General features: G+C 38.0%; 2 protein-coding genes across 7 annotated transcripts; one reads left to right on the forward strand and one right to left on the reverse strand.

Annotated features, from left to right (window-relative positions):
- Positions 1–1,250: 1,250 nt before the first annotated feature.
- Positions 1,251–6,861, forward strand: LOC104591409 (E3 ubiquitin-protein ligase BOI-like). 3 transcript variants are annotated; one of them, XM_010250210.3, is made up of 5 exons: positions 1,251–1,406; positions 1,503–1,561; positions 2,672–2,781; positions 5,547–5,908; positions 6,254–6,861. In XM_010250210.3, the coding sequence occupies exons 3-5, from the start codon at positions 2,676–2,678 to the stop codon at positions 6,794–6,796; spliced, it is 1,011 nt and encodes a 336-aa protein (XP_010248512.1). In that variant the 5' UTR covers positions 1,251–1,406; positions 1,503–1,561; positions 2,672–2,675; the 3' UTR covers positions 6,797–6,861. The 3 variants fall into 3 exon arrangements, with proteins under 3 accessions (XP_010248512.1, XP_010248513.1, XP_088758696.1); XM_010250211.3 differs by having other exon boundaries at positions 2,676–2,781; XM_088902570.1 differs by lacking the exon at positions 1,251–1,406 and having other exon boundaries at positions 1,413–1,561.
- Positions 6,862–8,384: 1,523 nt separating this feature from the next.
- On the reverse strand, positions 8,385–16,835 carry LOC104591408 (uncharacterized). Of its 4 annotated transcripts, none has more exons than XM_010250209.3 (10): positions 16,623–16,828; positions 15,996–16,439; positions 12,856–12,986; positions 12,448–12,531; positions 10,275–10,355; positions 9,949–10,088; positions 9,707–9,821; positions 9,529–9,598; positions 8,853–8,915; positions 8,385–8,762 (listed from the first exon to the last, which is right to left on the reverse strand). In XM_010250209.3, the coding sequence occupies exons 3-10, from the start codon at positions 12,915–12,917 to the stop codon at positions 8,685–8,687; spliced, it is 693 nt and encodes a 230-aa protein (XP_010248511.1). In that variant the 5' UTR covers positions 12,918–12,986; positions 15,996–16,439; positions 16,623–16,828; the 3' UTR covers positions 8,385–8,684. The 4 variants fall into 4 exon arrangements, with proteins under 4 accessions (XP_010248511.1, XP_088742781.1, XP_088742782.1 ...); XM_088886655.1 differs by having other exon boundaries at positions 9,707–9,827; XM_088886656.1 differs by having other exon boundaries at positions 9,707–9,827; positions 16,539–16,828.
- Between the last annotated feature and the right edge of the window lie 3,875 nt (positions 16,836–20,710).

Below are 20,710 nucleotides of genomic sequence, written 5' to 3' on the forward strand. Positions count from 1 at the left end.
AAAGAACCCTTCGCCCAACCTGACTGCACTCATGAAGCATGTACAGAAGTATATGAATGCTGAAGAGGTCCAAGCGCTACGCAGGGAGGATGAAAACCAACATGACTCGAAGCGTAGAGACCATGATCGCCGAAGATCGGACCGAGACACCAAGAGGCAGGACCGCTGACTTGACCGCAGACCGAGGACCCCGCTGTCTACGTATCACAACTTCACTCCACTCAACGCTTCACATGCCAAGATACTGATGTAAATCCGCGACCGCAACTTCGTCAAGTGGCCCGAGAAGATGAAAAGTTGAAAACCCAAGGTAAAATGGTCCAAATATTATCATTAAGGTTATTTTTGGCATTATGAAGTTATTTAAAGTGCACCTGATCTCACATGATGGCCCTGACGAACGGTATGGTGAGTTAATTATAGGTAGTGGATTGTCGAAAATTGAAAGTTTGGGTACTGATTTTGGCATTTTAAAGTTCGGGACCAAACCGTCACTCGAACCAAAGTAAAGGGTATTGACTGGAAATTTTCCCGATGAAAAACACTATTTTTTATGTTTTTCCCGTTTTTGTATGCTGACATGCACCGAAAAATTAATGGTAGGAAATTGGTTACAAATTAAATAGAAAACCTGAGAAACAATGAAGGCAAGTAAGCAACACCGCAAGCTATAGCAATGGTATCAAGTAGACATGTTTATTGGCCGGGCCGGGCCGGGCTTTCACTTTGTATTAACAAATTTTTCTAAGGCCCGAGTCCGAGCCCGACCCTCATAAAAAGCCCAAAGCCCGGGCTTGGGCCCGAGCCCAAAATTTAGCCCATGCTGTTACTATTGCTGAAGCGACTAAATGTTAAAAAATGTATATATTAAATTATAAATATTATATTATTTATATAATATAGAAAATACATATTATGTATTTTATAAAATATATAATATTGAGTTAGGTCGGGCCGGGCTTTTTTGACAAATTCCGAGTCCGGCCCGAAACACCGTCGGATTTACTGTGTTAGGCCCGAGGTCAGGCCCGCGAACCTAATTACATGACCAAGCCCGACCGGGGTGCGGGCCGGGCCATCGGGCTACCCGGCCCATGAACAGGTCTAGTATCAAGTAGAAAACCTGAGAAATTGTTTCCAAACACCGTCTAAAAATGAATGGTGTTTCCGTCATGCAACGTGAAAGCAAGGGCATTTATGTCTTTGCGACATTAATAACCGAAAAAAAAAAAATCAAAATTACTGGTGGGAAAAACGAATACAGGTAGAAGTAGAAGCTATCAATTCCGAATTCCGAAACTTATTCGTTCCTTCTTCTTCTGCTCGCAAGTATTGGACACTCAGACCCGAAAACTATTTCTGTAACGGATTCCATATTTTCTGTTGGAACCAAATTCTATTCCGTGGTTCGCATCGCTTTACGTTTCGATTTAATTTTCATCTACCGTGTTGTTAGTGCATTAACTGTTCCTTTTTCCCCTTCTCTTGATTCTGCCATTCAGATCAGTGGCCGGAGAGGTTATACACGATTGAATCTCCGTGGGAAACGTGACGTTTGGAGGTATGGATTTGGATTAACTAGTTTTTGCTATTCTGTTTCTATGTTGTTGCTGCTATACGATTTTTCTTCTTTTCCTTTTATGTTTTCGACTCTTTTTAGGATGATCTTTTGGGATTGAGGATTGGTGCTATGGTGCAATTACTTATTTCTTGAATATGTGAAGTCCTGAATCACATGGTTATATTTGTTAGGTGATTTGTAAAGTTCCTTCATTTGGGTCATCGATTCCTTCTTTCGTTTCTAAAACAGCAATGCAATGACATATTTTTCTTTTCATATTATGATTATTTCGTTCTTTTGGATGGGATCATGGGAGTTATAAACAGATATCTAAAGTAGACCGTAACTTGCATTGTAAGATTTATATTCGATTTCTTCGTTGGCGTTTTCATAGTAGTTATCGGAGGCTCTGGTTTTATTTATGCCGTCTTCATGTTTTCCATTCTATTTGAGGATCGCGTTAATTTTATTCTTCATCATCATCCATGCCTTAACACAAGTATATGCTGTTTTGCTAATCCGTTCTATTTAAAGCCATATCCACTGTTAAAATGGCGTTAACTTTATTGATACGAGAAAAAATTTCTATGTAGTCACCCTACTGCTTCTTTTATGTTGAAACAAAAATGGTAGATTTGTTTATGTAGTTACAATTAGCGTTTCCTTCTACATATTCTGTCAAATTAGTATGGAATCTTATTGGTTTCACTTGATAAGCGGAACAGCTGGTAGCAAGATTTCTTATTTCTTGATTGGGCTTTCTAAATGTATCTTGATTCTTGAGTGATAAAAGAGTATGAATCTGATCATCAAAATTTCATCCTAATTCCTAATTCCCAGCTGTCCATAAAACAAAACTAACACAGTTTTCCACTGGTTCAGTCTCAGTTCCTTTTATCTTGATGTTACATTTACAGCTTGAGATTGTTTCTTTTGATGTTTATGTTGTTAATTTAAGTTACTTTCTATCTCAGGAAGATCTGGCTTTAAGTACTAGACCCCATGTATTTCTCACTCAAAGCCTTTAAACTTGAGATATTTTGCCTGCCTCTGATAGTTAAGATGTCAAATCAATTATTCTATTATGATGATACGTTTTTCTTCTTGTAGGAAGATGTTTGGAGGTAATAGCAGTAATCCAGTCTTTCCTGTTCTCCTTGAGGAAAATCGGTTCCAGTACGATTCTAACACCTCAACTCAACTGCAATTATTTGGAAATTGTGAGTTCTCTGAAGAACCAATTTTCTTTTCTTATTCTTATGCCTCATTGGATTAGCAAATTATATCTGTTTCATTTGAAACTTATCATGTGTCCGGTGTGCAGGTCTCTCATATGAGCTGTTGCATTTATTTTGGATTGTGTTTATCCTTTTTTTTTGTTCAGTTCTGTTGGATGCTATCTCTCTCTCTCTCTCTCTCTTGTGTGTCTCTGAATGACAGCCCATGAAGGTTTCTTTGATTTTTATGCATCGATACCCCTTTGTCCATGTATTTTTGTGATGGGGATTTGAAAGGAACCCATCTTCCCTGATACTTGGTGCATTGCACCTTATTTTTAAGTATTGAGTGCCATTTTGTTCTCTGACAATTTAAAAGAATCTGATAGATTGTACCGATAAAAAGAAGAATATGATGGATGGGAAGGGGTTAATTTCCACTTAGAAGATATATGGTGTGCCCGTCAGAATGCCAGTCCTTACCTCCTGTACTCATGCCACAGTCACAACAATAATAGAAGACCCCTTTCATTACCAACATGAAAATCCCTTCTGACTGAATATTTATTTGGTTATTGTTGACTGCCTTATTCACCACTGATCCATTGTCTCATCTATTGACAATTTTCATATCTGTTTGGTCCTGTGGAAGTAAAATCTCTATTGACTTCGTCATTTATTAGTTTTCTCCCCCTGCACCCCCAATGAACACACACAACACACACACACACACACACACACACACTTTTTCTTGATTATCTTTCTTGTTGCAGCTATAATTTTCTCTCAATGGTGAGATGGTTGTAGGTGTTGCATTTAATTGTTTCTCAATTCCTTGACATTTGATTTTACCTTTTACTTTCTTTTTCTCTAATTATTTAATGTTTTATAACTCAAACAAAAATCAGAAGATATATAATTTTATCTGATAATTTGTTATCTTTTAGTTTTTAATTAATGTTTGCTTCCTAAGTTTTCAACCTAGGGGTTCTGCTGCCTATATACAAGGAGTTACTCAGTTTAAGATATTACTTGTGTTGGACTAGAACTTGAGAAAAAACACTGAAAAAATGCCCAGCTTGTTAATCTTGATTATTTTCTCACCATAAATATTTGGTATGTGCTAATGAGGTCTGGAGGTCATATGGTAATTAGGACCTCAAGCAAACTTTGGTGTTTATTACTTGGACCATATTCGTTATTTATATATGTAATTGAACATATAAATATTTTTTTGATTAATAACTGCATCATTTCAATTCATTGATGAATCAAACAGTGTACCAACGTGTTTGACACAGTGTTTTAAAACGCGGAGGCGTGATGCAAGGCGTTCCACTACCTAGAGGCGTGAGGCGTAATTCAGAACGCAAGAGGCGTAAGCCTCCCGAACACAAAGCCTCCTCAAGAGGAGGGTGAAAAGGAAGGGGGATCTCATTTTTTCTTTATTTTTAATAAAAATCTTTTATATTAAGAAGAATAAAGATGCATAACAGTAGTTCAAAGGGGGGGGGTCCCTTGCTTTTCTTTTCTTTCCCTTTTTTTCTTCTCTTTCCTTTCCTTTTCTTTCCCTTTCTTTTCTTTTCCTTTCCTTTCCTTTTTTTTTCTCTTTTTTTTTCTGTATTTTCATATCAGATGTGCATGAGGTGCAAGAGGCGTATGCCTCTAGCACGCCTCATGAGAAACGCCTCAGAGGTGTCAGCGCCTCTGGCATACGCCTCAGGGCGTTTTGGGAGCGCCTCGCCTGGAGGCGCGCCTCCAAGCGTACGCCTCCCACGCCCTTTTAAAACACTGGTTTGACAAGACTTGAGCACATGACCTCTCATTTTCATATATTGCTTAATTACCACTAGTCCACCTCTTTACTTAAAACTACAAATTTTAGCAATAGCAAGATTTGAACCTTGATCATTAGGTTTTAGTGACCTTACGTTGACCACTAGACCACACCCATTTGTTTTAATTGAACATATAAGTATTTGCATGACATTAATTTCACAATTGTGGCCTCCGAGGGTTTTCTTAATTTAAACATGCTATTTTTGGTCAATCCATTAGGAATAGGGTTACTGGTTACATAGTTATGGATCACTCATGTTTTGATGTGCAGCACTTTCCACATCAGTAAGGATAGCAACACCGATATCTTGGCTACCTCAAACTTGCATGAAATAAAGATTCATTTATTTATTTTTTGGTAAACTTTTCGAGCAACTTATCAATAAAAAAAAAAAAAAAAGATTGGAGAAGTATGGATCAAGGAAATTTAGGGTCAAATGGGGTGCCTGGTACATCCCCCATGTACATAATTTACATTCTTTTCACTAATTGATAAATTAGAAATTTAACAATTAAAAAACCACATTTTGATGTACTTGTAGAAACAATCTGAAAAATACAATACATAAGAATGGTGTATATAACAAAGCTTTATTTAAGTTTTTGAGAACCATTTGACGACCTCATCTAACCCTCCTCAAGGTTTGGTAGAACCCAAGTTGGGTACAGGTTGCCATTCCCCAGTGCAGGAAAAGCACATAGCTAATATCGTAGTCAAATTAGTATGCCACTTGGTTTTGATTTACAGATTCTGATTCAACAATATCAGTTTATGATATGGTGTATTACATGCAGTTATTATACGTTTATTGTCTTTTCCACTACTTGATTTAATCCGCTTTTCTAACATCATGGAAATTTCTTCTGTCTTGCTTGATTGCTCTATTGTTGGACTAATTTTTTAGCAATTACCTGCCATTCATGCACAGTACAAGCTGGTTGCAGTGTTGATCCAGTGACCTTTGTTGGAAATGAGCAAGTCTCCACCATGAACCAGCCAACAAAAAGAGGCAGTAAAACAGAAGATATTCTGAAGCAGCAAAGGCTTCAAATCTCCTTGAATACTAACTTTTGCCAAGATGAAACTATCCGGCATCCAAGCATTCCTAACCTGAATCCTGTCTCAACTGGGTTGAAGTTGTCATACGAGGATGATGAACCCAACTCCTCTGTTACTTCTGCAAGTGTAAGTATGACAGGAGCTCTTCCTGTGATTCTGTCCCTTGGTGACAGCCTCAGGACTGAGCTCGATCGCCAGAAGGAAGAGTTTGATCATTATATAAGAGTTCAGGTACAGCTATACATTATATCCACCTGACCACTTTGCATCCAATTTGTTGATCAATGAACATTTTGGCAGAAGGCCAGAAAGAAGCCCATCAACTAGTGGATGTTGTGTTGATCTAATCAGATTGTTTGACCTATTAGTGCTGCCTTGGTTAGTGTCTGTATCATTGTGCTGCAAGTTATGGGTTTTCATCTATGGTCAATGTTCATCATATACAAGTACTCAGTACTCACTTTGTAGTTTAGGCAAGGATGAAGTGGTAAATACTTGATGGTAGTTTGATAGTTGCTTTCCGGACCTTTACCATTCAAACTTACTGTACTTTGTTCTTGGTTTCTCATCAAATAGGAAGAACACATTGCAAAGGGAATGAGGGAGATGAAGCAAAGGCACATGGCTTCTTTCCTGAATGTCATAGAAAAAGGAGTTGGCGGGAAGCTACGAGAGAAGGAGCTTGAGATAGAGAACATGAACAGGAAGAACAAGCAACTGGTTGAGAGAATAAAACAGGTGGCCATGGAAGCCCAATCCTGGCACTACCAAGCAAAGTACAATGAGTCAGTGGTCAATGTCCTCAAGAGTAATCTCAAACAGGCCATTGCACAAGGTGCTGACCAAGGAAAGGAAGGCTGTGGTGACTGTGAAGTAGATGATGCAGCATCCTCTTACATTGACCAGAACAATCTACTGAGTTTTCCAGGTGGATCTGGGACTAGCCATCAAGGGTTAAGGGAACAGATGACTTGCAAAGCATGCAAAAATAAGGAAGTTTCCATGCTGTTGTTGCCTTGTAGGCATTTGTGCTTGTGTGTGTACTGTGAGGAGTTTATTGATGTCTGCCCTATCTGCCAGTCAATAAAAACTGCTAGTGTTCAGGTATACATGTCCTGACTCCTGGAAAGTTCAAACCAAATATATGAAATGGAAAAGTTATTATTCATAGCCTTTTGCTTAAATTTACATTTTGAATCCCTGGGTAATGTGAAATACATGTGGAGCAAATATCAAACTCGAATGGAGTTTTGGTGATTATTCCGTTGTCCCAATTGTTGCATTTTGAGAGGGGGAAAAGTTGGATTTTGAGAGGGTCTTAGTTTTTGGATTTTGAGAGGGGGAAAAGTTGGCCCATTGACCAAGGAACCTATGTTCTTTCTTCAGATTTATGTGGGGATTAGGGAAAGTTTATTTTCCTGGATAAGTGATACTTATCTCTTAGGTGGGTAAATTAACTTTCCAATCTTGAGGAAAGTTGCCAAAACTTTGGATGGGACAAAAATGATCCTTTTGATAATGAAATTTTTATGGTTAAAATGGTCATTATTTTATTTATCTGAGAAATAAAAGAACATGGGTAAATGTACTTACCCGGATAAAGGTTTCCCAAGAAACACTTACTCGGATAAATAACTTACCCAAAAACAAACATGTGCTGTAAACAAGGTTGTCCACCCTTAATCACCCGACCTCCTACTACCTAAACCACTCTTTATTGACTTATCGCTTATTAATGATTTCTATATTTTATATCATGTACGAGAGAGAAGGAAACGACAATGACTTGAACATTAAAGCAAACCAATAGTACAACCATATATACAATATAGTCACCGGGAAGAAAAGGATTTCTTATCCTACACTGGACCTGCAATATACTTTTGTTACATTGAAGGATGATTTGGCATGTCCAGGCCAAAACTATTCTTCAAATTGGACATCTTTGGATTGGTCATTTGTTTAGATCCCCAATCCCAGGCCAAAACTACTCTACCATGGTGTTTTCCCTAACTGATATCCGCCTCGTTCATCAAAGTTTCAGGGTCCGTTTGATTTACAGTCAGAATTGGAATTAGAATGGTCCATTCCCATAGTCTGTTTGGTTCAAACAAGAATGGGAATGAAAATGGGAGTGAACAGGAATGGGATTTTATTCCCAAGGGCGGGGCAGGGAATGACCAATTCCACCCAACCAAACAGTTGGAATCAGAATAGCCCATTCCAATTCCGATTCCAAACCCCTATTCCCACAAACCAAACAGGGCCTCAATTTTTGTTTTTTTTTCAATAAAATATTGCAAACAAAATGTACGTTGTTTTAGACTTCTTTTCAGTCTTCCTGCCTATGCCTTTAAGCTGAAATTTGTTCCATATACTAAGGATATCTTGCTTTATACATGTGGAAAGGGGTTTGAACTTTGAAGCGGAGTTTTGCTCCATTGATAAATTTGATGAACAAGGGGAGAAACCAAATACGCATCATAATTCATAAAGTATCAGATCTTTTCTGGTACAACACTAAAGCAACTCGTCAAAATAACGAAGAAATTATTATCTTCCCAAATTTTAACATTTACTCTACATTGTGATGGGTTGCTCTGCCCTTTCGGAGATCCACAGAAGCCCTTGCTACAAAGTAAAGTTGGGTCTCTCTTTCTGCCAGTCATCCCGCAAATCACCTATTACAACTACAGAAACAAGAAAAGAAAAACCAACAGGAGGGAGATATTCATTTATTTACTTTGATGTAAATATTACAATCAATGAATAACACATCATATCAATTTATTCAGAAGAAATAAGAACTGCACAATGGATATTTTCCACGTAAAATGATATGTAGGTCGCTGAAAATCATAATTGAAGTGGTTTTGCAAAAAACGAGCACCAGTGTGAGAAAAATACACCAAGTGGAGGGGTTAGAGCCTCCCCCGGAAATTCCCAACTACAACTATAGACACCAATGGCCCATCAAATCCTTCTTTTTTTTTTTTTTTGATAAGTATCAAATCCTTCTTCTATTGTCCGCTCGTTTTTTCTTCAATGCAGGCTCAGCTTCTATACGTTCACCACTTGATTTTATCTGAAAAAAAATGAACTATACTTTTTCAGAAAAGAAGTTTCCCAAAAGTTGTAAATAGGAGATCGTGACTCATGAGGTAGCTTTTTTCACCTTATCAAGCTTCTCCCTGACCAGCCGAACTGTCTCATTCATTGAAGGAGATGGGAAATAATCCTGAGATTATACATGCCAAGAAGAAAAAACCTTTTTAGTTCAGGAAGTTCAACAATCTAGCTATGCAATAGAGTCTGTTAAACCATATGTCAAAGGAAAAAGTTACAATATTATCATTGACTACTGAAAATAATAAGAGTAAATAAATGTTGAGGGCCAAAGAACCCTAATCAGTGTGACATTTGGGACTTGGTTAGGAAGTGGGCCATTGATTAGATTAAAGAATAATGCCTTGGCCAACTAATAAAACAAAACGACTAAGACTAATGTCACAAAAAACTCAATATCTGCTAGGTAGCATAAAAATACAAACCTGGAAGAAGATTTTGGTTGTTAATACTGTTCAACCTAGCCAATTTATAAAAGGACCTAACAACATTGATCATTGAATCTACATTGAGCCAAATAATGCTAATAAGCATTCAAAGTAGTAGATGACCACCATTCATCTAAGCACAAGGAAGAATAAAAATGGCACAAGTTGTCCAACATAGCAATGCACAATCTAAACGAATGATGAGGCCATTACAAAGTTTAATTAATTGCAATGGAATTGACAAACATCCATGTAAAGTACCAACCACAACATGACAGACACATTATTACAATATACCTGGTTAAAGGGCACTGTTGTGATGGAAGGATCTTTCATCTCAGAAGTCCCTTCTATTTCTTCATTCCCCCTAGGGACAAAAGTATGACAAGAAGAAGACACCGTTTTATTTCAAGACTTAAGAAGTGTTCCTAAACAGAACTGCAAAGCATAAATTAAGATAAAAAACAGCAGCTACCTTTGGGTAAAATTAATCCCTTTAGAAATGCAGTTGGCCTGTAATGGAGATGGAGAGACTAAAGGTCCTTTGACAGCACCTGGGGTTTGAGATGAAGACCCTTTCAACCTTCCTGCTGCAACTAGAAATATAATATAAATTAGAGATAAATTCTGAAAGAATAAAATCTCATCAGAACTTCATATCAAAGGGGAAAAAACATCTCTTTCTTCCATGGATTGTATTCCATTTAGTGAACTCACAATTTAGTCGTGCTAGAACTTCCTTTCTTCTTCCCTCTAATTTGTCCTTTGTGTCAGAAAGGTTCTCAAAATGAGGAGCATAAGAGACTTGTAGTCGATTTCCTAGGAAAACAAACCCATCAAGTTTTTTCTTTGCAAACCTGCAAAAGAACTTGTCAGTAGTTAAAATACACCACCACATTACCTTATTGCATATTAAGTTCAATAAACAAAAACATCATATGAATATAGCAAGGCAATAAAACGAACTTGTCTGCCTATGTACCAGCTATGTCAAAGGAATCATGTCACAAGGTCTAGCATATGTTGGTATTAATTAGACTCACCTGGCATTGCTAACTAATAAAAACTTGATCCAGTAAACATCAGTAAATGGCTCACAGTCTTCTCCATCCATGGGCTTAAACCTGACAAAGCCAAATGACTTGTAATTGGCTACTGACAATACCAAACAATAGTACACAAAGAGAAAAGAAAAGGGAGAATCTCAAAGGAATTTCCCATGAAATTGATACAGATGAATGAAAGCAACTGTAAATATGGTTTGGCTGATTTTTCTTTATTTTCTTGTACTCTTGGGAAGCATGGGTATTTTAGTGTTCTCTGTCATTTCTATTAAGGTTTCATCATAAACTTATGCCCTTCTAGTCATTTCATATCTGCCTTCAAGAAGTTGATTAATTCTTTCAGCTCAGTTTGGAAGGAGTACAAATGCAAATATGTAGAGTGCAAAACCATCTAATTTGTATTATTTTGTATGTATTTGCACTGTATATATTTGTACTCCTTCCAAACCAGTGTTTTAAAAGGCATGGGAGGCGCTCCCAAAACGCCCTGAGGCGTATGCCAGAGGCGCTGACACCTCTTGCGCTTTTTTCATGAGACGTGCTAGAGGTGTACGCCTCATGCACATCTGATATAAAAAGACAAAAAAAAAGAAAAAAAAAGAAAAAAGGAAAGGAAAGGGAAGGGAAGAAAAGATAAGGGGAAAGAAAGTGGTTTGTCCCTTGCCCTTTCGGTTGGGGGCTCTGCTTCGACAAGACCCCCCCTTTGAAATAATGTTATGCATCTTTGTTCTTCTTAATATAAAAGATTTTTATTAAAAATAAAGAAAAAAATGAGATCCCCCCTTCCTCTTCATCCTCCTCCTAACCACCCTCCTCTTAAGGAGGCTTACGCTTCCTGCGTTCTGAACTATGCCTCATGCCTCTAGGTAGTGAAACACCTCGTGTCACGCCTCCGCGTTTTAAAACATTGTTCCAAACTAAGCCTTCCTTCCAAATTCTCCAACTACAAAAGGAACAGAACTGTATACTGCTCCCTCCACCTCCACCTCCTATACCTTTTTCACCTGCTATTATTCAAAAAAGATACCTTCATGAAATGGATCAGCAAGTGAGGAACTGGATCCCTACAAGAAGAGCATAATGAGTTATGAGTAAACATTCTACAATTTCTTTGCTTCAAGATCAGGTGGGGCCGTGGGGGTGGCCACGGAGAGCATATACCGACATTGGGAGCTACTCAATTACTTCAAAGACTTATTCAAGCATGACACGTGAATAACTAGAAGTTAAAGGATTTCTGTTCCATTGAAAACAAAACATTGTAGACGACTTTTAGGTTTTCAGAATGGGGTGATATCTGATTTAAAATTTTTGGTGAGAGCATCTCTTTACTTATTTTCTAAAAAAGGGATATTGCCCGATATTGGTCCTGGCTGTTCTGGGTGTTGGGAGGGATGGACAGATAAGTTCTAACACTTTTCTTTATCTTCACTATTAATAAAATTTCTAACCCTCACTTCAAGGCATGTTTTTGTTTAGAAAGGAAATCCATCAACATTGAATCCCTCCTCTCTCCTTCCCTATGTGACACCAAAAATTACAGACAACATGTACTTAGTTGCATGTAGCATGCCTGCCAAGTAGTAGGTCCCTGCAACTATGACATGTCAACCTCTAGGAATGATGGCACAGCTACATGGATGTACAGGATATTAGATTCATGAATAATCAAATATAATTGAGAAGATAAATAGCTATCAAAAAATAATTGAGATGATAAAGTTAAATGAAAATTTGGAAAACCAAAATGCCTAACACTGAATGAAACATGTTCATTGTCATGATGCCTTATCTAAGGGTTCTAAGTACCGATATTTTGTAATGAAACTTGTCTATAGGGGCATTACTTGGTGCTATGGTAAAACTGAGGCTGACAAGCTTGGCAATGTAGGTTTAGGTCTGAGAGTGTCTACTTTGTACAAAAAGTTCCAAAGGTTACATTCAAATCTTGCCAACCCTACTAAAGACCAACATTGGCTGACAGCTCTAATTAATGATCCTTAAGATTGGACTATCATCAACATGTTACAATTAGTGGCATGCCAAGTGCCAAGTGGTGGCACAGTGTTCAAGTCCAGACAACATGAAGTTCAAAATTAGTCATTTCTTTCTCAAAAATAGAATCTAATAATTAATGATATGGAGGACTTACTCCTCTATCTCCCCATAGGAACCAAATAATTTCAACAGTTCATCGCCACATCCCAGTGCTGGTACATTCCTAACTATAAGATATCTGCAAACACCAAAACGAACAAAAGGGATTGGAAAAAAAAGTAGTTAACTTAACCTCTACAAAAAAAATATATATATATCTCGATGGTTAAAAAAGAAAAGATAAAATAAACAATTAAAACATGAAAAGAATCTGATTTTATATCATATGAAATGAATAGAATGAAAGAAAGAATTGTAAAAGGAGCATTCTAGGATAAGTATTTCTATATTCTATCTAATTCAAAATTTGAACTTGATACCATGATTTTGATGACATTCTAAACTCTAAAGAGATTTAGATGTCAAAATTGAGAATGTGTAAGATAATGAAGATATAAAGCACCTTGATTCATCACATACTGTATATACACGAACAACAGGAGGTTCATCTCTTTTTCGTGTCATCTTACTAAACAAATAAAATTCCTTTGTTGAAGAAAAGGGTTCCGTTCCATATGCAAGGTCAGTTGTTTGCTGCTTAGATTTTGAAGACCAGAAAATACAGGTTTGGCTGCTTAGTTATAGAATCGGAAATAAAATAGCAATAGCAATACTAAGAATTTCAATTGAACCCAGATAAGGAATACTGAAATATTTCGGGGTAAAAGCAAACTATAAATTTACAAATTAGAAATTACAACTACTCGGAAGAGTTGGGCGAAATAGCGCAATCCAATTGAATCCAACTCTTTCAGAACTATAGTCAAGATAAAGAGAAAGGAATTGCAGTCACCAAAGCAACGGCCATTTCAAATTTAGAAAAGACAAGTTGAGGACAGGTGAAGAAGTTTGTGAAACGAGAAGCTCCGGTGAGAGGGAAATCACCAAAAGCCAAAATTCCTTAACGAAGTTATATATATTGGAGGAGATTTGCGAAACAGAATAGCATGGATGCCTATTGGTGAGTTAGGGTTAGGAGTGATTAGATTAAGAGTTTCACTTTTCTTTTATTGTTCTGTGGGAAATTAGGGGATACTAAAAGTCTAAAACGCACAATATCAAATGCAACTACTGAAAACCTTTCTGCATTACAATTACGAAAATGCCTTTTTTGGTCAGTATGAAACTACTGTTACCCATAGCTCTAGTTCAACGAGGATCAAGAGACATTTCTTCAATGTTGCACCGGAATCTAATCTACTTATACAGAACCCAGTATTATTGATGTCAAATACCATGAACGATCAAATTGGTAGTAAATGCGTTCTTCGTGTTTAAGGAAATCGAACACAAATCAATAAATAAATAAGGGTAAATTTTTTAGACTACGGTTTAGTTAATTGATTAAGTGCATCCTTAATGTTTGATTATTCACTAACGTTATTCTTTCTGTTTCTAACAATTGGCTAACTCTACCCTTATCGTACAGATGTAATGTATAATTTTATTAAAATTCAATATTACCCTTACTTGCCTTTCAGCAACTCAACTTCTTCCTTTCACAGAGCAAATTGAACTAGCTCCGTCCTTACCAACGGCGGCGATAGCCCCCTCCACCTCCGGCCCCTTCATTTCATTCGAAAGTTTTTGAAATATTAGACCGCTTCTCCCGCTTTTTTCTCCAGACCCACCAAATCTCTGTTACTTCTCTGCCTCTCCTACCGGTGGCGAGGAAGGGCATCACCGGTGGTTGTTAAACTCCGGCGACTGGCAACAAATCTCAGATATGATTCTTTCCTTTTCTTTTTTCTTTCCCAACTCACTCTCTCCAGAGCCAAAAACCCATGTTCACATCGTTCGCTTTCCAACCGACGATCGACCATTGGCATCACCGGCAACTGCTTCTAAAACCACCGGATCAGTGTGGAGTCCACATTGAGGGGATTGGGAATTTCCAATATTCTGAAAAAACAGGGGACCGGAGCAGAAGCAGAAGCCCTATGTTGAGGAGCCCTACTGTTGAGGAGCAGTAGCAGAAGCCTATGTTGAAGAGCAGAAAGAGGTGCTCCACCGCCTGACAAGGGTGCTTCGCCCCCAACGAAAGCAAAGAAGTTGCCTGAGGAGGGAGTGCCGCCACTGCCGCCTGATGAGGGAGCTCTGCCCCCAGTGGAAGCAAAGAAGTTGCCTGAGGAGGGAGCACCGCCGCCGCCTGACGAGGGGGTCTCGATTTCGAGCTCCCATCTAAGTGTCTTTCCTCTTCGAATTTGTTCAATGCTAAACATGGAACTCGAACCTGAACCAATAAAAGACTGTCCGTGGTTTTAGAAGCAGTTGCCGGTGATGTCAATGGTCGGTCGCCGTTTGGAAAGCGAAGATGGGTCGGTTGTTCTGGTCCGGTATGCTCAAACTATTTCCTTCCGAGATGCCGTTAGAACCTGATGGTAAGCTGACTCGACGAGGAAGGTTAATGTGGTATCAGAGTCGATCATTATGTCGCCATTACCCTAGTTGTGCCCAGATGGAGGGGTTGATCGAAAATCCCACGCCGTCGCTGAATACGCTTTTGATCCGTAGGAGGAGGGAGAGAGAAAACATTTGTGTGTAATGGAGTGAAGCTCATCGTTTGCTTCTTTGTAATGAGCTGCATTTCTCCATCCATTAGTAGCACTTGTCGTCAAACTGCTTACCCACTTGGGAGGAGGAGGTGGGCTCTCACCCAAGTCTCATAAGTGCCATTAAAAGCTCGCACCTGAAACACCAAGAGAGGTGAAATCCGTCGAATAACTCTTCCAAAGCTCGTGTTCAACTTACCGTCTCCCTAGAGAAAAACCTATTTGTTCCATACTCATCAGCATACGAGTAATTGTTGCGATTAGTACTAAGAAGGAGAGTATGGTTGTATGGCTGGTGTTTAACAGGGTGAGGGATGAGTTGACATAATGGACGGAGCGTTTGAAATGCTCCTCGACAATAAGGATAAAATTGGGTTTTTAAAAAATTATGCAGGAGTTTTGACGAAATATTAACGATAAAGGTAGAATTAATCGAAGGAGCAATGTTAGATAATATTTAAACAGTAAAAATATACTTAATCAATTAATTAGACTATAAGGGCAGTTTAAGAATACCTTATTACCCTCACTGTTTCTGACAATTGATTATGTCTCACTGATATCGTTAAACATAGATGGAATGGTTGAAACGTCTATTTTACCCTTTAAGTCAAACTTATGATTGATAGTTAAATTTTATCCCTCGTTCTAATGCATATGTGCAGGTTCATCAGTTGAACAGAACGCCTGGAACATCATCCTCATCGCCTGTGACGGCGGTCGCTGCAACTTACGAACGGCGGAGCTTTCGTGAGAGCACTAAGGACACAAAACCGGACGATAGTCTTTCCTTTCCCTCGCCATTACTAGTTTTAGTGGTCTCTTTGTTTTTCCTTCACTGATACAACGTTTTCAGGTCTTGTAGAGGAAAAGCGAAGCTTTATTTCTTCGAGAATTGAAGTAAGGGTTTTTTAACTTTTAAAAGCTATGTTCTTCTCGAACAAGAGAAGAACAGAACTAGCTTGAAGCTCTGATTTTTATCATTTCTTACCTTTCGATTTAGAGAGAAAGGGTCGGAACAAGGGTGGAGGCGCCAGTCAGAGCAAGGGTATGTAAACCCTCCAGAGAGCTTTTTGATTAACAGGAAGAATCGTCTACATCAACCCCCTCCGGCATCGGCACCTTCATGGCAAGATTGGCGGTAGGCTGGAGATCTCAGAACTTTCGAACCGGTGCCCAGATCTGCTGAGTATCTCTTAGATCTACAAAGAACCCCAACTGTGCCCAGATCTACCGAGTATCAATCAACTAAATCCGCTTGCTTCGTATAAACTGAAACCCCAACCGTGCTTTCACTCGTATATCTAGCATCGTAGCCAGTGGATGGTTCGAACTTCGAAGCAAGGTGGAGGTCTTGAGCTTTGAAGCAAGATGAGATTGATCAAACTCGGGCGGCAAAATTTGAAGTAACAGATTTCTGGCTCCACGCGTTTAACTGAAAGCACATAAACAAAAGGAGAAAATCGGTGAACAAAGTAATCATGGCTCCAAACGTTTGGTGGACAACAAAATTCTAGTGTTTGGGATAATTAACTAAAAGTATTATAAGATTTGAATAATCAGTGTGTTTCTTCCTATTATTGAAGAAATCAAGAGCCTCTTATTTATCTATTCACACCTTCGGCTTAGTGTGATTCACATAAGGTGCATCCAAGCTCCATGTCTTGCGAAACACATCATCGGACGATGGAAGTAGAGGAGCTCGATATCATGGTGTTCAACGACAAGAAATGAAGGTGTTCAACGACAGTGGAAGTTGCGTGAGGAGAAGGTTTCTCTCAAAAGAAAAGGGCATTTAACTTTGGTGTTTTTGAAAGTTATAATAGTTACATTTGACGGAATGTTCATAAGGGAAGTATTAGTCAATAGTCAAAAATAGTATAGGATAGTGTTAAACAATTTTCAAACAGTAAGGATAATAATAAGAATAGTTTAAGAAATTTATCTAAAATAATAAAATGGAAGAATAAGGAAGAGAGTTTTGCTGCTGCAAATGCTTCCTCAGGAGTCGATGTTTTGGTAGATCCGTAGATGACGACGAGTAAGCGAAGGCTTCTAATTTTTTTAGTTGGGGCAAACTTCTTAAACTATGTTTTATGGTTTAGTTAATTGAGTAACTTTATTCTTATATGAATATTTTACCCTCCCCTCTTCCCTTTCCCGTGTAACGCCTGTGTTAATACCTCTTTCCCTGATTATCTGAGTGCAATGTCATCAATAAGTGGTTCCAGTTTCACCTCTACCTCCTCCTGGAATGGATCGGGATCTGCTCCTCACATGCACATCCACTGTGCATTGGGAACATATCCCCCCAATAATAACTTGTAAGTATGAGAGAAATGTTCTTAATGCACGGTAGGAGGATGTGCGTGTGAGGTGCCCTGTTGAGGAGCAGATCCGGTCTCCCTCCTCCTGTACTCTCCCGTCAATCACCACACCATTTACACAGATCACAGATTCCATGGAAAGAGAAGGGTAGCAATAAAATTTATTGTTTATAGAAAGAAAATAATTCGACTTTTATCTCAACTTGGTCGACAAAATTAACAATATGGAATGATATACTTTTGTAAGTCTGCAGAGTGATGCTTGTGCGAATAAGGGTCAATGCACCTCAATTACCACTGGCAATTTCCCTGCTTCCTCACCTCCATGAAAACACCAGTACTATTCCATTATTGTTTAACTACATTAGTCGTCTCTATTGTTTATTCACAATATGGTACTATCGCTAGGTTTACTAGCTAACTAAATTAAATAGAACCCTCTGTGTATGGATTATGGACATATCTACTCAGACAGAAAAACTAAAAAAACATGAATGATAAGATTCACTAACCAACAATCACCGGCAGAGTGGAAGGTGGTGCTCCCATCAACGACGCTGAGTCACCCATCTTCTTTGGTACATTCACGTTCTCTCTGTAAACTTTCGCTTTTATCCGTAATGTATACCTCTTCTCTAGTGCCACTTCCGACATTGTCCTATGATTCCTGCTCCCATCCGCCGCCACCATCACATCCGGCATCACCATTGATGCTTGCATAAGCTTTCTATCCCCCACGGCAACCACGCTGGAAGTCTTTACAGGAAGAGTCTTTTAGAAATTAAAAAACAAAAAACTTGTGATATCACATGTGAATTGAGTGTGATAGAAATTATTGATAAGGAAGGTTTTAAGTCCTTTACACAATTATCAGAAATAATATGAATAAGGATAACTTAGTCTATTAGTTAAACTATAAGGGTAGTTTAAAAAATTTGTCTTTCTAATTAATTAATTCTTGCAAAGCTTGAATATTATACTTTGCTGTACATATATGTTTAGAAGTTGGGCTTTGGATTCATAAAAAGACACACTAAGGACCAAAACTTACCACGTGTCCGATATTGTCTGAGGACAAAGTATTAAAGAGTTGTATAAATTCGTGGTACACTATTTTTCCCATTTTATCAATTTTATTTTTCAGTAAATTGAGTTGCTAACTTGATGGTGGTGGATCTCATGGAAATGAAAGAAACCCTATTATCTAGCAAAAAAATAATACATTGATCCGGTCAAGTATTGATAGTAAGTGCATTTATCCATATAAATGACTTAATATTTAATAAACAAGGCCTTAAACACTTTATCCTCGTTTTTGGGGTAAATAAGCTTGAAGGCCCCTTCCCTTTTATTGGCTTCAAAGAGCTTTCGGTGATTTGCTTTGGTTGAGCTAATGGACTACTACGAAGAAACTGCTTTCATTTAGCTCTGCTCCTCAAAAGTAGTTACCACATAATTCATGCTTGGTAAAATCATGTTCAATAGCTCAACAAATTAATTAATTGACAAAAATACCTCGAAAGCAAACCTGCAGTAAGGTTTTCTTTGGTATTTCTATTTCCTTATCTTTGAGGGATTCGATTATGTGTTTTAGAATCATTTGTTAGTGATATTTTGTGACTTAGAATCATTTGTTGCTGTTAATTTGGAATTTATGTAATCTTGTAGTAGCTCTAATGACAATGATTTGAGGTATATGCCTTGCCAGGTAAATTTTCTGTTTCGTAAAACTTTTCTTTTATAAAAGGTTTGGCTGTCTTTTGATATGCAAAAGGTAGAGACTAATTATAATTTTTCTGTTTCCTACATATGTGGACATTTGGCCATTATTCATGGTTTTATTTTAGGAAAAATTCCACTTTAGTACCACATAACTTTGGGGTAGTGACAATAAGTTTGTATTGGAACTTTTAAACGTATCACTGCAGTATCCTAATTTTCAAAAAGTGTTAAGATGGTCCCTACCATTAACCGATCCTCAGTTATCTGATCACGTGATGACATACACAATTTAAAATTTTTGAAAATATCAAAATTACCCAAGACATTGTTCATTGTCTTCTACCTTGAGACTGAGACTGAGACTGAGACTGAATTGATTTGTAAAACCACTACCGTTTTCTGATTTTTTAATTAATGTCGGAGGTTATCCCTCCAAGCAAAACTCGAGAAGAAGAAAAACCTATTGAACTGTAGGCGATCCAAGACCAAAATCCAAGTTCTTCTAATCCTCAAGCACAGGAATGGGATATCAAATCTCGAACCTGGTTTCTACCCTACCAAAGCAAGGAACCTGATGATGAGCAAGATAAAGGCTTGGATTAACTTAAACTAGGCTTCTCTACCAAATGACCTCAAGTTGTTGCCTCGATCATAGCTATACCAGCGGTTTCTCTCCATTCAAAAACTCGTTTGATGGTGTAATCAGGTCAAGCGATCGTTTCATTTTTTACTGAATCATTTTTTCAGGCATTGTTGGATTTAGGTTAGCTTATTCGAAGCGCTTCATAGATGCACGTTTGGTTCATAGGTTGTTGTTTGAAAAATTCAATCCTATGACTGCAATTCAATAGGTTTGTCGCCAGTGCCTAAATTCCATTTGAAATTTAGACTGGGGAGTAGAACCCCATACAATTGAAAGATCATTGACTACAATCATGAAGTATAGCAGCACATGTAAATCTGTTGCAACTATTAGTCCAGTTGTCCAACTAGACTGACAGCTTGCATTAGTTAGCATTAGTTAGAACACGTGTAATTATGTATCTATATATACTGAACTTTATAATAAACAAACAAGTTTTTTCTCTATTTTTCTCAGTTGCTTCTCGCAACTTTATATGGTATCAAAGCATGGTTCACACTGTGTCTATGCATTCTTGGTTCCTTTCTCTGCAATACGTCATCATTTCTTGTTTCTTTTCTTGATCAGTCATCGGTTCTTGTTTCTTTTCTCAATCACGCAGTTACTCCCTCTCTTGATCGATGATCATCTCTGTGTTTTTTTTTCCTGCAATACGATTTGATCAGTGGTTGTTTCTTTATTTCTTTCCTCAATCACGAATTTGCTTCTTCTCTTGATCGGTGATCATGGTGGCCAATTTGGCTAACACCAGCAATGACAACATCAATGAAATGCTCACAGATTCGGCATCACCTTTTTATCTACATCCGTCTGATAATCCCGGAACTGTGCCCGTATCCTATCCATTGAATGGTGATAACTATTCAACCTAGAAAAGAGCCATGTTAAATGCTCTCTGGGTGAAAAATAAGGTTGGATTTGTCGATGGCACGATTGTGAAGCCTGATGAATCCAGAAGTTCAGAATTACTTGCTTGGAGAAAGTGCAACTTAATGGTGGTTTCCTGGATCTTTA

This window comes from Nelumbo nucifera, chromosome 4, assembly GCF_055504915.1.
Source record: "Nelumbo nucifera cultivar China Antique chromosome 4, China Antique-T2T, whole genome shotgun sequence".
NCBI classification, from domain to species: domain Eukaryota; kingdom Viridiplantae; phylum Streptophyta; class Magnoliopsida; order Proteales; family Nelumbonaceae; genus Nelumbo; species Nelumbo nucifera.